At 50.2% G+C, this 14,962-nt stretch overlaps 1 protein-coding gene across 11 annotated transcripts in view; it reads right to left on the reverse strand.

The window, feature by feature from the left end:
* Nucleotides 1-7,349, reverse strand: part of LOC110260093 (zinc finger protein 75A-like) — a 46,639-nt gene extending 39,290 nt beyond the window's left edge. For 2 of the 11 annotated variants that reach the window (XR_014839502.1, NM_001445091.1), the window contains exons 1-5: nt 7,112-7,349; nt 5,082-5,183; nt 3,425-3,620; nt 2,020-2,111; nt 1,619-1,745 (exon numbers count right to left, since the gene is read on the reverse strand). Coding sequence is in view for 6 of the 11 variants with exons in the window: in NM_001445091.1 (NP_001432020.1) it covers nt 1,619-1,745; nt 2,020-2,111; nt 3,425-3,590 (385 nt within the window). In the remaining 5 variants the exon portion in view is untranslated. Of the gene's footprint in view, nt 1-1,618; nt 1,746-2,019; nt 2,112-3,424; nt 3,661-4,792; nt 4,874-5,081; nt 5,215-7,111 lie in introns of those variants that run through there. The other 9 variants (XR_014839504.1, XM_085015820.1, XR_014839503.1 and 6 more) reach the window with 5 other exon arrangements.
* Nucleotides 7,350-14,962: the final 7,613 nt, after the last annotated feature.

The following is a 14,962-nucleotide window of genomic DNA, read 5'->3' on the forward strand; positions in this document are numbered from 1 at the left end:
AAGCAGGGCCAGAGAGCATTTAAGATTCTGCTTGTGTGAGGCTATTTTAGATAAGGCTGTGTGAAAAGCCTCTTTGAGAAGTGATATTTGAGCGGGACTCTAATGTGAGGACTTGGCCATGTGGCAGAAATGTGTGAGGCATGGGGAGGGGGAAAGAAGACATGTGTGCATCGAGTTTATGAAACAGCAAGATGACCAGTGTGAATAAAGGGGACAGAGCAAGGGCACGAGTGGCAGGAGACACCTGCAGGGAGATGAGGAGGGGCCAGATCTGAGGGTCCTGGGAGCCTTGGGAAGGAATTTGGATTTTTACCTTGAACGTGATGAGAAGTCATCACAAGGTTTGGGGGTTTTTTTGTTTTTGTTTGTCTTTTTGTCTTTTTAGGGCTGCACCCGCAGCATATGGAGGTTCCCAGGCTAGGGGTCTAATCAAAACTGCACCTGCCTGCCTACGCCACAGCCACAACAACTTGGGATCCAAGCTACATCTTAGACCTACACTGCAGCTCATGGCAACGCCGGATCCTTAACCCACTGAGCAAGGCCACAGATCAAACCTGGGTCTTCATGGATGCTAGTCAGGTTCGCTAACAGCTGAGCCACAACGGGAACTCCTCATAAGATTTTGAAGCAGGAAAATGTCGTGATCTGATCAGGTTTTTGTTTTGTTGTTTTTTTCTGCCCACACCCAAGGCATGCGGAAGTTCCTGGGCCAGGAAGTGAACTCATGCCACAACAGTAAACTGAGACACTTCAGTGACAACACAGGATCTTTAACCCACTGCGCCAGAAGAGAACTCCTGATCGAGTTTTTAAAACAGTCTGGCTGCTGTGTGAAAAGCAGACTGCAGGAGGGCAGCAGTGTTAACAACGGTGCCAGGTAGAAAATACCAAGGTGGACCTTGATAGAGGCAGCGCTGCTTTGCAGCATGATGCTAAAGTACAGGAAGCTGAGACGTGGTAGGACTCAGGCTACACAGTGAAGGTGCAGCCAAGAGGACTAGTGCTGGGTTAGAAGTGGGGAGTACAGGAGTTCCCGTCGTGGTGCAGTGGTTAACGAATCCGACTAGGAACCATGAAGTTGCGGGTTGGATCCCTGGCCTTGGTCAGTGGGTTAAGGATCCGGCATTGCCGTGAGCTGTGGTGTAGGTCGCAGATGAGGCTCGGATCCCATGTTGCTGTGGCTCTGGTGTAGGCCAGCGGCTACAGCTCCAATTCGACCCCTAGCTGGGAACCTCCATATGCTGCGGGAGCGGCCCTAGAACAGGCAAAAAGACAAAAAAAAAAAAAAAAAAAAAAAAAAGAAGTGGGGAGTACAGTAAAGGATGATCCAGATTTTCTGGCCTGAAACAGTATGTGAACAGTGGTGCCCTTTCAGAAAATTGGGAAGAGAAGAGCAAAGCAGATTAGAGGAAGGGAAAAAAAACCTTGAGATTAAGGAAGGAGCATGTACACTTTGTAAAAAGTCCCAGGTACCCTGGATACATCTTTTCCATGCTAAACCAACTATTTCAGAACTAATGAGCTACTGGAACAGACTCTCTCACACAGGTAAGAGTAAGCCAGGAACATGACACATCACTCGACTCCCATGCAAAGGGAAGGGGAGAATCTTTACCTAGAGAGATGACAGTCTCATAGTTTTCATGCATTACATCATTGTAGAGGGCCTTCTGAGTGGGATCTAGTAGCTCCCATTCCTCCTGGGAAAAATATATGGCTACTTCTTCAAATGTCAACAAGCTCTAAAGAAGAGAACAGGCATTAGCTCAGTACTTGCCACTTCAAAGGCAGCCCGACCATCTGGCCCATAAATTATGTGTTAGACCAGTACTGAAGCATATTGTTTTTCGAAAGTGAGGAGGGAGATAAGAACAAGGCAATGGAACAGCAACAGGCTGGGAGGTGCCCCGTTTCCCAAGAAGATCATGTGGTTTTAACATAGCTCTGGGCACCTACTGGGCAGTGTGGGTCACAGGCAGCACGGAAACACAGTCCTAAGCTGGAAGCACAGCTCACCTGGGCCTCAGGCAAGATGAGCTCAGGTGTCACTGTCCAGTCTTTGGTGTTTGACACTACAGGAAAGGCTAGATTCTGGTGAGCAGGCACAGCTGTGGGTGAGAGAGCCAGACACAATGTCTCACCTCTGCCTCTGAACTTACAAGACACTTTTTTTTTCTTTTTTTGCTTCTTAGGGCCGCACCAGCAGCATACGGAGGTTTCCAGGCTAGGGGTCTAATCAGAGCTACAGCTGCCGGCCACAGCCACAGCCACAGCCACAGCCACGCAGAATCCTTAACCCACTGAGCACAGCCAGGATCGAACATGCAACCTCATGATCCCTAGTCAGATTTGCTTCCAGTGAGCCACAACAGGAAATCTGCTGAGACTCATTTCTAAAGTATAGAAGATCCTGGAATTCCCACTGTGGCACAGTGGAAACGAATCTGACTAGGAGCCATTAGGTTTCAGGTTCTATCCCTGGCCTCACTCAGTGGGTTAGGAATCTGGCGTTGCCGTGAGCTGTGGTGTACGTCACAGACATGTCTTGGATCCTGCGTTGCTATAGCTGCGGTGTAGGCCGGCAGCTGTAGCTCTGATTAGACCCCTGGGAACCTCCATATGCCTCAAGGATGGCCCTAAAAAGCAAAAAAATAAAAATATATAACAAATTAAAATAGAAGATCCCGATTCCTTCAATATCAGTGGGACACCTTTAGAGTCTGGTGCCTAACTAAGGCCCTCTCATTGTAAATAAAAATCAAGTACCCAACAGCCTCTAAAACAGGTTCCCTAGTTTTCATGAGCAAAACTGCTAAAAGGAAAAACACTTTATTTTCCTCTCATGATATAAACTGAAAATAAAATATTCATGGATTCCCGAATACAGTAAGAGATGTAGTGTTTTGTTTTGGTTTTTTTAGCATTCTTAATTTTTTTCCTGGTACACAGTTCTATTTCATTCTGCCACTGACAAGCCATTTCTGATTGCAATTCCTACTATGTTTTACTATGAGCATGAAGTAGGCATGACCCTCTCTAAATTCTGTGAAAAACTGAGTTCCTAAGGTTATCTTGCGATGCAGCAGGTTAAGGATCCATTACTGTCACCAGAATGGCTTGGGTCGCCGCTGTGGTGCATTCCCTGGCCTGGGAACTTCTGTAACCTATCAGCACGCCCCCCCAAAAAAAGAAAAAACCTGAGTTCTTGCTGTTCTTATGAGGTTTTTCGGCTTGGAGATTTTTGTACCTTCAGTCAACCCCCACACCTTGTCTATTCTACCACCACGTGGGAGGCATCCTAATGGCTAATGGGGCTACATTTGTAGATCCACATGGCAGGCCAAAAACTGCTCATGACATCCTGCTTTAACAAATTCCTGCCGCAGACCCAGGAGAAGGAAAAGCACAGGACGCTGCTTACCACTCTCACACACGGGCTCCGTCTCTGTGGGCCTGCTCCCGCTCAGCGGTTCCTGTAGGCCCTGCTGTACACCCCCAAATTCTTCCTCCGGGGACATTCCCACTGGCTGGGACTCTGCTGGCTTCGGCCTGAAGCCCGAGGCCTCTGCTGTTTCTCCCAAGAGCATGGCCGCCTCTGCCAGCTCATGGACTGCAACCTAGAAATAAGTCCCGCTCTCATCAGCCCCGGAACGTACCCTGGGCGTGGGGACGGGGGCGAGAGGGAGGAAAAAGCACACAGTCCAGACCGTGGGAAGCGGAAGACACTCAAGGGAGTAACAAAAAGACACAGAGATCCCGGGCCGCCCGTTTCCCACAAAGACCTACCCGCAGCGTCCAGCAAACTGGGCTAAGAGGAACCAAGCTGGGCCCACGCCAGCCCTCCCTGGCAGCACCCCCACCCCCTGCACACAGCCCACCTCAGACCACAGGCTGCCTTCACACACTTTCTCTCTCAACTCGGATCCTGGTCTTGTTTCCTGTTTCCTCAAAGGATGACACACATGCATTTACGCCTTGTCCTGTCAACCAGCTTCTCCACGTGGCCAGGGAAGGGGCTCCCACAAAGTGGGGAGGAAGCGGAGGACAAGGGGGGATCAAACCTCCCCCACATGATGCTGACACAAAACCCGTCCCCCGCCCCGCACGGGCATTCGCATTCGCCGCAGGCCTGAGGCCAGTGGGCGTGCTGCCATCTGCCCAAGGGCACGCCCTGCAACCTTCAGAGCAGAGCCCGGGATCCACCATGGACGCAGGGCACGGGGGACGCCATCCCTCGGGGCCTTTCTCCTCTCAGCTGCTCTGCTGGGCTCCAGATCTTCCCATTTACGAGTCTGTCTGCATTCCGCTTTCTCACTTCCTCACCGCTTTCTCACTTCCTCACCGGCTCGGTCTGGCCCTGGCCCTGGTGGTCGGTTTCTCCTTCTCTTTACCGTCCTCACTCTCCTTTGGTCTCTAAGGGGCCCTCCTTTCTCGGCTCTGCCCCCTTCTCGCCCCTCCTTGGTGCCTTCTGTCTGTTTCTGAGAACCCGAGGCCCACCTCCTCCTTGACCAAGTCAGGCCAGGGGCGTTACCCTCCACACACCCTCGCTGCCAAGAGAACAAAAGGCCACTCCTCCCCGAAGGCCTGGGGAGTCTCTGCCAGGATCTCTGAAACCTGGGGACTGACGGTGGCTGCGGGGCTGTGCTTTCAGCTCCTGCTGTAGCTGCTTTACCTGAAGGAACAACACAAAGGCCACCTAGCTCATCTTCTTTCTCAATTAACGGCCCCAGGCCCCACATACCCTCCTTCACCCCATCTCATGGTACACATCAGGAACCTTTCTTCTCACCCCATTCTGCCTTTGACTAGAGTCCCCCTGCAAGCGTTCCACCAGGACCACAGCCTCCTCGATGCTCTGTAGATGGTGCTTCTTTATCCAGGTGTCTCAGCCACAGAGGGCATAATTCCTGAAGCTGGTCACTAACATCGAAGGTCCAGCTGCTTCATCACAAAAGAAGCTCCCGAGGTGCTGGTAAGACTGGCTGGCTGTGGGGCCTATTTCCTATGCTGACTGGAGCTCGCTGTCACAGGTCCCCTGTTCTCCCACAGAGCCCTGATCTAAAGATCCCAGTACTTACCCAGTTTCAGATCTACAGTCATCATTCTTTTCTAGGAATGACTATGCTCCTGAGTTGGAGGCCGCAACAGCACAACTCTTGACAACGGAGAGCCAGTTGGGTCTGGAACAAAATCAATTAAAGGGTCTTCTTTCTAAAGTCATTAAGGTTAGAAGAAAGTACATGTCAATAGAAAAATCAACATGAAGAGTTCCTGCTGTGGCTCACCAAGTTAAGAATCCAACATGGCCTCCATGAGGATGCAGGTTTGATGCCTGACCTTACTCAGTGGCTTAAGGAGCCAGTGTTACCACAGTCTAATGCACAGGTCACAGGTGCGGCTCAGGTCAGGTGTTGCTGGGGTGCAGTCTGGCAGCTGCAGTTCCAATTTCTTTTATTCTTTTTTTGTCTTTTCGTCTTTTCTAGGGTCGCACTTCCGGCATATGGAGGTTCCAAGGCTAGGGGTCTAATCGGAACTGTAGCAGCCAGCCTACACCTCAGCCACAGCAGCACTGATCCCTAACCCACTGAGTGAGGCCAGGGATCGAACCTGCAACCTCATGGTTCCTGGTCGGATTCGTTAACCACTGCGCCACGATGGGAACTTCATGTAGCTCCAATTTCACCCCTAGCCTGGGAACTTCCATATGCCAGAGATGCAGCCGTAAAAAATAAAAAGAGAAAAAAGAAAAAGTCTCATGAACTTTACTATTTATCATGAGAGAAAAGTGAACTTTAAAAATCAACTTCCAGGAGTTCCTGTCTTGGCTCAGCAGTAGTAACAAACCTGACTAGTATCCATGAGGACTTGGGTTTGATCCCTGGCCCTGCTCTGTGAGTTAAGGATCAGGGTGTTGTCGTGACAAAGGCTGCAGACAAGGCTGGGACCCTGCGTTCCTGTGGTGTAGGCCAATAGCTGCAGCTTTGATTTGACCCCTAGCTTCAGAGCTTCCATATGCCACAGGAACTGCCCTTAAACAAAACAAAACAAAAAAAACCAACTTCCAGTCCCTTGTTTCTCTCCTTTTCCTTCCATTATTCAACTAAATACAGCATAACCAATAAATACTTCGCCTTTCAAAAAAATATTCAGAAAAGGTTTATGGGTGAGAAAATTAGTACCCAGTGGCTCCAAGGAGTGTGGGGTATTATCCAAAGTTTTAACTGATGCACTTCCTATCTGATCCTCTCCAAGTCAAGGAAAGGTTAGGAGATTCATCTGAGTTTCTCATAAATTACAACATGTTGCCCTAGTCCTCTGCGTTTAACGGAGGCCCGGGGTACAATGTCCATGACCATTCACCCTCTTGAGAAGATGGAAGCCTTCATTTCCTGGAACATTTCAGGTGCTCCTGTCTATCATACAGTGAAATCAGAGTGGAAGGACAGTAATTAGGACTCATTGGTCCTTTTTCTTCTCAAAAAGCATCTCCCAATTAAGTAACTAGATGGTCAACACTCATCTTGGCCCCTCCTTACAAAACACATTAAGAGCTGAGCAGAAAACTTATATTTGTATTCTAAATTTCTTTTTAATTGACCGAGAATAAATTACAGCTGATAACTCTTCACAAAATGTTTATCCAAATATCAAGTGGCAACAAGAGGAGCGAGTATGAATCGGTCGTGATTACATTCCTTCAAAAGGCATTGAGACCGCGGATCGAGACGGATTCACAAACGTCTGGCTCCTCGCTGCCCACCCGGCTCGGGAGGCGCGGGGACAATTCCCACGCTCCCGCACCAGCAGAAGCCCATCTCTCCGAGGCTGGACTGCCCAGTCCTCCCGCGGCACCGTCAGGCAGCAGAACAAACGCCGGCAGAGGCGGCAACGTGGTCCCTACCGCCCGGGCCGGGACCGCCACGGCGCGCCCGGGAGCACGGCGCCCGCGGGCGTGTCTGTGCGGGGTCCCACCGCGCGCGGCCCTGGGCGCCAAACGCGCCAAGGGAGGAAAGAGCCGCCTCCGGAGCCTGACGGCGGACTTCGCCCGACACGGCCCGGCCGCCCGCAAGCGCCCCCGGCGTCGAAGGGGAAGCCGCTTCTCGGTTACCTCGGACGGCCTGGCTTCGCGGAGGCCGCTCTCTCTTTTTCGGGCTCCGCCGCAAAATGCCGACCTTCCGGCCACTGTCGTAAGGACAGTTCTCCGCCCGGCGCCCCTCAGAGGCCGCCGAGCTTAGTCCGAGGGCTCGGGGGGCGGGGCAGGCCCGGCACCACTAGGCAGCCTAGGCCGGACCCGCCAGCTCCAAGCTGCTCAGGGACCGTGGCGGCAGCCCTTTCGCCACACATCTGAACCGGAAGGAGAACTTACGCACTTCCGGGGAGTGGCACCGCACAGCCTTCCGCCTCCTAGAGGCCGCGAACAAGGCGCAGGAAAAGGTAGATGCTGCAGCGTCTCCAGACCTGCGGAGCCACCGGGCTGTGAGCTGGATCCGCCGTCCCGGGTCCTTGGTTCCCGCGTCTTTGCGGGTGGACGGTGCGTGGGAACCGGGAGCCGCGTCTGGTGAGCGGCCCCGCCCCCAACTGTCCTCGCGCGAGTTCTCCCAGCTTCCTTCCATACCGAGTGTTGACCTAAAACAGTAAAACAGCCAGTTATTTTATAGCAAAGTGAGTTTTTTCGGGAATAAAGCGTTGCAATTTGGAGTATGCAAACTTTAGCAACCATAAGCAAGGATGAAGAACAAAGAAGAAAAACGGACCTGGAGAGTTGTAAGGGCCTATTAGAGGAAAACAATTTCAGAGTGTAGTTGCGTTTATTGTCTGAATTTTCAGTCTCTCATTGGCTGGGTTATTACTAGGCCAGGAGAAATTATTCCACCTGTTGGACAGTAAAGGAGTAACTTTCTGCCCTGTAGGCACTGCCAAATTATCTTCCTATTGCTAATGCAATTTATGTCTACTGGTCGGTCTTGAGGTCACCCCCTTTGAGCCCCAGATACCATTTTATTTTACTTTTTAAATTTTTTTTTTTTTTGAATTTTTGCCTTTTCTAGGGCCGCTTCCACGGCATATGGAGGTTCCCAGGCTAGGGGTTGGATCGGAGCTGTAGCCACCATGCTACACCAGGGCCACAGCAACGCGGGATCCGAGCCGCGTCTGCGACCTACACCACGGCTCACGGCAACGCCGGATCCTTAACTCGCTGAGCAAGGCCAGGGATCGAACCCGCAACCTCATGCTTCCTAGTCGGATTCATTAACCACTTCGCCACGATGGGAACTCCTACTTTTTTAATTTTTTAGGCCAGGCCTGTATCATGCTGAAGTCCTTGTGCCAAGGATTGAACCCTGACCACAGCAGCGACAAAAGCAGATCCTTAACTTGCTGTACCATGAGGGAACTCCTGGTTCCACTTTAATGGGATTACAGTTTATAATTTTCACAAAAGCTGTGCTGTCCTAGGCAAAATCAACAGGCCCTGAGGGGTTTGTACCTATTTCCTGGCCATGTATGCTCACAACGATTCTGTGTTTTTTTTGTTTTTGTTTTTAGGGCCACACCCATGGCACATGGAGGGTCCCAAGCTACGGGTCGAATTGGAGCTGTAGACACTAGCCTATGCCACAGCCACAGCAATGCCAGATCCATAACCCACTGAGTGAGGCCAGGGATTGAACCGGCGTCCTCATGGATACTAGTCAGATTCGTTTCCGCTGAGCTACTATGAGAACTCCTGTTTTTCCTTTTAATCAAGGTTTTAACCTGTGAAATAAGTCCCATTTACAATTCTCCTCCACAGAGTAATCGAGTCACATAATTCACTACTGGCAGGTCCTCCAGTGGAATTTTGGTCCCCTTTATTCTATCTTCTGCTGTTCCACCACAGCATGCTTCCTAGAAGATGGGATCTTTCTTTTCATCTTGTAAGGCCTACAACGTCTGGCTGAATCGCCTGGGTAAGACAGGCATTCCTTAAATATTTACTAAATCAGAGTTAGAAGAATCTGAGTATTTGGGGTTGTTGGTGTTCTCCCAGTTGTCACTGTTTTAATAATGTCAGCCTGAAGAAGTCAAGGGATTAAGTCTACTATGTGTAGCCGGCATTGCATACTTCATAGGACAATAGCTTTGATTCAAGGAATCTGGCAAGGAGTTCCTATTGTGACTCAGTGGGTTAAGAATCTGACAAGTGGAGTTCCCATCGTACCGAAGAGGAAACGAATCTGGCTAGGAACCATGAGGTTTCAGGTTTGATCCCTGGCCTCGCTCACTGGGTTAAGGATCCAGTGTTACTGTGAGTTGTGGTGCAGGTCACAGACGTGGCTTGGATCCGTGCTGCTGTGGCTCTGGCGTAGGCCAGCATCTCTAGCTCCGATTAGACCCCTAGCCTGGGAACCTCCATATGCCGCAGGAGCGGCCCAAGAAATAGCAACAACAACAACAACAAAAAGACAAAAGACAAAAAAAAAAAAAAAAAAGACAAAAAACACCATGATGGACTTGCCCATGAAATCCATAGTACAGATTTTACTAAAAGTAATTGATATTACTGATAACAAAGGAAATAAAATTATAAAGCAGCCAAAAAAACAAAAAACAAAAAAAAACAAACCAGCATCTGAGATAGGATGATCCAGAGGAAGCAGAAAGGAACAAGCTTCTGGGGAGCAAGTCCAGCGAAGTCTTGGAAGCTCTGACCAAGGAAGAGGCTGGGCAGGTCGAGTTGTCCAGGGGAGCGAGGCCAGAGCCCCTGCCCCGGGAGGACGAGTCATGGAGGCTTCTTCCGGGGAGAAGGCCCGCACCCCGCGCCCTCCCCTGCCGTGGGGGACACCGCGCCCAGAGCTCTCCTGCTCACCACCAGCCAGGCCCCGACCGGGAAAAGCTTCCACATGTCGCGAACCCACGGAGCCTTCAGCCGAGGTTCGCGTCTGGTCTGAGGCCTGAGAGACGCCTCGCAAGGGCCGTGAGTGTGGGAACGGCTTCCGCGAGCACGGCCGCCTCACGGCCCCCTGAGGACCCACATAGGGCAGAGACCCCGCCAGGGCGGGGTCGTGGGAGAAGCTTCGGCCCGCGCTCCAGCCTCGCCGTCCACCAGATCAACGATTCGGGGGAGAAGCCTCATCAGTGCACCGCGGAGGGAAGCGATCCTACGGCTCCCTGTGCAGAGCTCCCCGGCCGGCCCGGCTCCCTCGAGTGTGGGCAGCGTGGGAAAAGCTTCAACAACGCTCCACTCGAGTGCCCACCAGAACCCCCCACCCCCGGGTAGAGGCCTTGCCAGTGCCCTCAGTGTGGGAGAAGCTTCCTTAAGATCTCTGCCCTGGAGTTCCCGTCATGGCGCAGTGGTTAACGAATCCGACTAGGAGCCATGAGGTTTCGGTTCGATCCCTGCCCGTGCTCAGTGGGTTAACGATCCAGCGTTGCCGTAAGCTGTGGTGTAGGTCGCAGATGCTGCTGGGATCCCCGTTGCTGTGGCTCTGGTGTAGGCTGGCAGCTACAGCTACGATTAGACCCCTAGCCTGGGAACCTCCATGTGCCGTGGGAGTGGCCCAAGAAATGGCAAAGAGACAAAAAAAAATAAAATAAATAAAATAAAAAGCACGCGGCCCAAGAAATGGCAAAGAGACAAAGAAAATAAAATAAATAAAATAAAAAGCACGCGGGAGTATGGGTTCTCCTGATCACAGTATCTAGGCACGGGAACTGAGGCCCCAACTTCCTCATGTTTAATGGCGATGCCTATCCCACCACCCAAGAGGCTGTGTGGTGTGGGAGAAAGGTACTTAACTTGTTCTACTAAGTCATCTATTTTCTAAGGTTCCTATAGTTGCAAAATGTTTAAGTAGCACAGTTTCACAAAACAGTATCCCACATTGACAGAGATGCTGGGCATGACCATCCCATGCACCATCGGAGTCCTTCATGATTAAATAAAGCTGACAATCACTGAAGGCCTGGACAGCGAATCCCTGAACAATGCAGGGACTAGGGGTTCCCATCCTTCATGCCTTAGAAAATCCATGCATAATTGCATAGCCACTTAACCTACAGTATAGTTCCTTCTCATCCAGTGGTTCTTCCGTATTCACAGTTCCACACCTACAGATTCAACCAGCTATGGAGAGTGTAGTACTATGGGAGTCACCACTGGAAAAAAAACACAGGTTTAAGTGGACCAGGATTGACTTTGTAATTTTAAATATAAACACTCTAAGACCCTCTTTACTTATTTACTTATTTTGCTTTTTAGGGCCACACCCACGTCATATGGAGAGTCGCAGGCCAGGGGTCCAATGGGAGCCACAGAAATGACAGATCCAAGCCGTGCCTGCAACCTAAACCACAGCTCATGGCAATGCCAATCCCCAACCCACTGAGCGAGGCCAGGGATCGAACCCGAAACCTCATGGTTCCTAGTCGGATTCGTTAACCACTGAGCCACGAAGGGAACTTCCTCTAAGTCCCTCTTTATTTTTATTTTTTTGTCTTTTCTAGGGCCAATCCTGCGGCATATGGAGGTCCCCAGGCTAGAGGTCTAATCGGAGCTATAGCCACCAGCCTACGCCAGAGCCACAACATGGGATCCGAGCCACATCTGCGACCTACACCACAGCTCACGGCAACGCCGGATCCTTAACCCACTGAGCAAGGCCACAGACCGAATCCGCAACCTCATGGTTCCTAGTTGGATTCGTTAACCACTGAGCCACGCCGGGAACTCCATAAGTCCCTCTTTAATAAGACACTGACTTACCTAAAACACTATCCTCAGTTTTTGGGTATAGAGTAACTTTTTCACGAAATAGATCTAGGTGTCTAAGACATTTAGAGGTAGGTGTTCTGTTAATACCAATTTGCTACCAATCATGGACCAGATTTTTAAGGTTCCTTCCACATCCTTTTACAGGCCTCAGTGTTGGCAGAGTCCATGGGAAGAGAGGCATTCAGGTTCGCCTGCTGGCAAGGGATGGAGTGCAGACATGGTGGCAGTGAGTGCTGGGAAGAGAGGCGACCTGAGTGGAGCTGCTTTTCCTGGGGTACCCATGGGGTTCAGTCTTCCCATTCCAGGGTGAAGTTATGAGTTCCAGACTAGAACATTCATGTAGATAAAACGATAGCCTTAGCCATTCCAACAAATGACATAAGCATTCTCTGTGCTTTCCTTCTGCTCTCCTAGTAAAGAATGAGACCAAGGCTCATGGCCATCATGCACCTGTTTAAGCACTCAACACCCAAAGAAGGGACAACGCTGGGCCTGGGGCCTCTGAGTGACCAAAGCTAGTGTCCAGGTGGCTATGGCAAGTTTTGCTGTTTAACATATTAATTCTTTTATTTATTTTGTAACATGTCAGACTTGCATTCAACACTGATTATTCAAGTCTGTAGAAGATGGACAGAGCCTCTGCCCCTAACGCCTACATTCTAATGAGGGAGAAAAAACTTGAGTAAATAAGCCAAATAACTCTATCTTGTGACATGTGCTGTGAAGGGAGTAAGTAGAGTGTTCAAAGTGGTAAGAGCAGACATGACTGACTGGTACACGAGGGAAGGTGAACAGAAGACAGTGCGATTGTGCAAGCTTGGATTTCAAAATGTGGGAGCTCTGGAGACATCCAAGAGGAGAACATTTAGAAGCATCTCTTAAAGGATAACAATGGAAATACGGGCTGCTTCTGCTTCTTTTTTTTTCCTGTCTTTTTGTCCTTTTTAGGGCTGCACATGCTGCATATGGAGGTTCCCAGGCTAGGGGTCCAATTGGAGCTGTAGCCACCGGCCTACACTGGAGCTACAGCAATGCCAGATCCGAGCTGTATCTGCGACCTACACCTCAGCCACAGCCACACTGGATCTTTAACCCACTGATCGAGGACAGGGATTGAACCTGCAACCTCATGGTTCCTAGTTGGATTTGTTTCCGCTGTGCCACAATGGGAACTACTGAGCTGCTCCTTTAAGGAGGATAAATAGCTTTGATGCAGGGTAATGCTTGCCATGTTTATGAGATGAAGGAAATTTTTCTTTTTTTAACCACCTTTAGCTAAGGAACTATGTTACTATGTTAGCTAAGGAACTAAGCTACTACCTTCTAAAAAATATTTTTCTGAACTATAAAATATTTGCCTTTTCTTGTTAATCAACTCTACTTGAACAGTGGAGTTCCCTCACATTTTATTTTCTTGCAAATGCTTTGCAATTTGTTTGTAGAGGTCAGTGACAAAAGTTGTACCAAATCATTACTTGAAGTCTACTGCAATCACATTAAGAATGGAAAAAATATCCTACCTTCTACCTAGCCCACTGAACAAGAGACATGTGTTTTGTGCATGTGGGTGAGTGGATCAGAGGGTGAAAAAGATAAAGAAAATGGAATAAGACCAGATAGAGCGAAAGATGGTTGCCTTGTTCACTGCAAGAACTGACCTCTCCAGGATTTTTCCTGAGTACACAATCACTCTTTATTTCTGATACCTACAGCCACGTAAGCTCCTAAGTGCTTCCATCACTGTTACATCAGCTCAGTGGAGCATCTATAAGAAGTAGATCTCTTCTAAGAACAAAGGCCTGGTGGAATTACCAAAAAAAAAAAAAAAAAAAAAAAAAAATTTTCTGAGCTCTAGAATAGCCAGCCCTATTAAGACAGGCCAGGGAGTTCCTGTCATAGCTCAATGGAAATGAATCTGACTAGCATCCATGAGGAGAGAGGTTTGGTCCCTGGCCTCACATAGGGGCTTAAGAATCCAGTGTTGCTGTGAGCTGCGGTGTAGGCCGGCAGCTGCAGCTCCAATTCCACCCCTGGCCTGGGAACCTCAATATGCTGCAGGTGGTCCTAAGAGGACAAAACAAAAAACAAACAAACAAAAAAAAACAGGCCTCTCCAGAACAGAAGCCCTCCCCAATATGGGGGCTCAGCCAGCCCTGCAGCCTGTTCTGACCTGGTGGCTCCTCTCTCCATAAGTGCTTACATGACTGCGGCAAGAAAAGACAGCACCAGAGAGTCTGCACCAACAGAGAAATGCCTGAGCCAAGACCAGAGATTTCTGCTCACAACCCACTGCTCGAAACTATCTCATGACCCTGTCAAACGGCAAGGACCAAAAAGCATGGCCGCTCCCTTCTTACTGGCCATTAGGACACAAGGTCCGTGAGGACATGATTCTTTTTCTTTTTCTTTTGTCTTTTTTGCCATTTCTTAGGCTGCTCCCACAGCATATGGAGATTCCCAGGCTTGGGGTCGAGTCGGAGCTGTAGCCACCAGCCTACACCAGAGCCACAGCAACGCGGGATCCGAGCCACGTCTGCAACCTACACCACAGCTCACGGCAACGCCGGATCCTTAACCCACTGAGCAAGGCCAGGGATGGAACTGGATTCATTAACCCCTGAGCCATGACGGGAACTCCGAGGACGTGGTTCTGACGCCTTGTCCACGACTACACCCTTCGTTTAGAAGAGGACCTGGGCACATAACACTCATTCAATTCAATGAATGAATGCAGTGCCAGCGAGAAACCCACACGTCCACCTTGGGAGGAGAGCGAGCCCCAGGGCTGTAAGGCTGAGGGTGCTGGGCAAGAGCTCTGCAGACCAGAGCCTCAGAGCTGGCTGTGCTTAAGAAAGGACACGTGCTCTGGGTCCTCTCAGGGAAGACGACGACATCCGGCTGGAACACCAGACCAACAGCCCAGCTGGCTTACACCATAAACCTCCGAAGCCAAGCACCAAATCAACCAAGGGAATCACCGCCACCACTGCCCGGCTCCTGGAAGGAGCTGCAACAGCCACAGGAGCATCTGCTTCTTCACGGCAGTCAGGCCCCCAGCGTATCCCGGGGACCCGGGGAAAGGGAAGGAAATGCACACAGACTGAGGCTCTGCTGTTGGCCCGGCTGGCAGGTGCTTTTTCCTTCATCAGTCCCTCTCTCCCCACAAAGACCCTGAGTTGAGGGTTACCTCCAGTGCTTAGAGAG

This window comes from Sus scrofa, chromosome 3 (genome assembly GCF_054392235.1).
Source record: "Sus scrofa isolate SSC_HxYL_T2T_F1_AM1 chromosome 3, Sscrofa_HxYL_maternal_Yorkshire_Landrace_v2.0, whole genome shotgun sequence".
Taxonomy (NCBI): Eukaryota; Metazoa; Chordata; class Mammalia; order Artiodactyla; family Suidae; genus Sus; species Sus scrofa.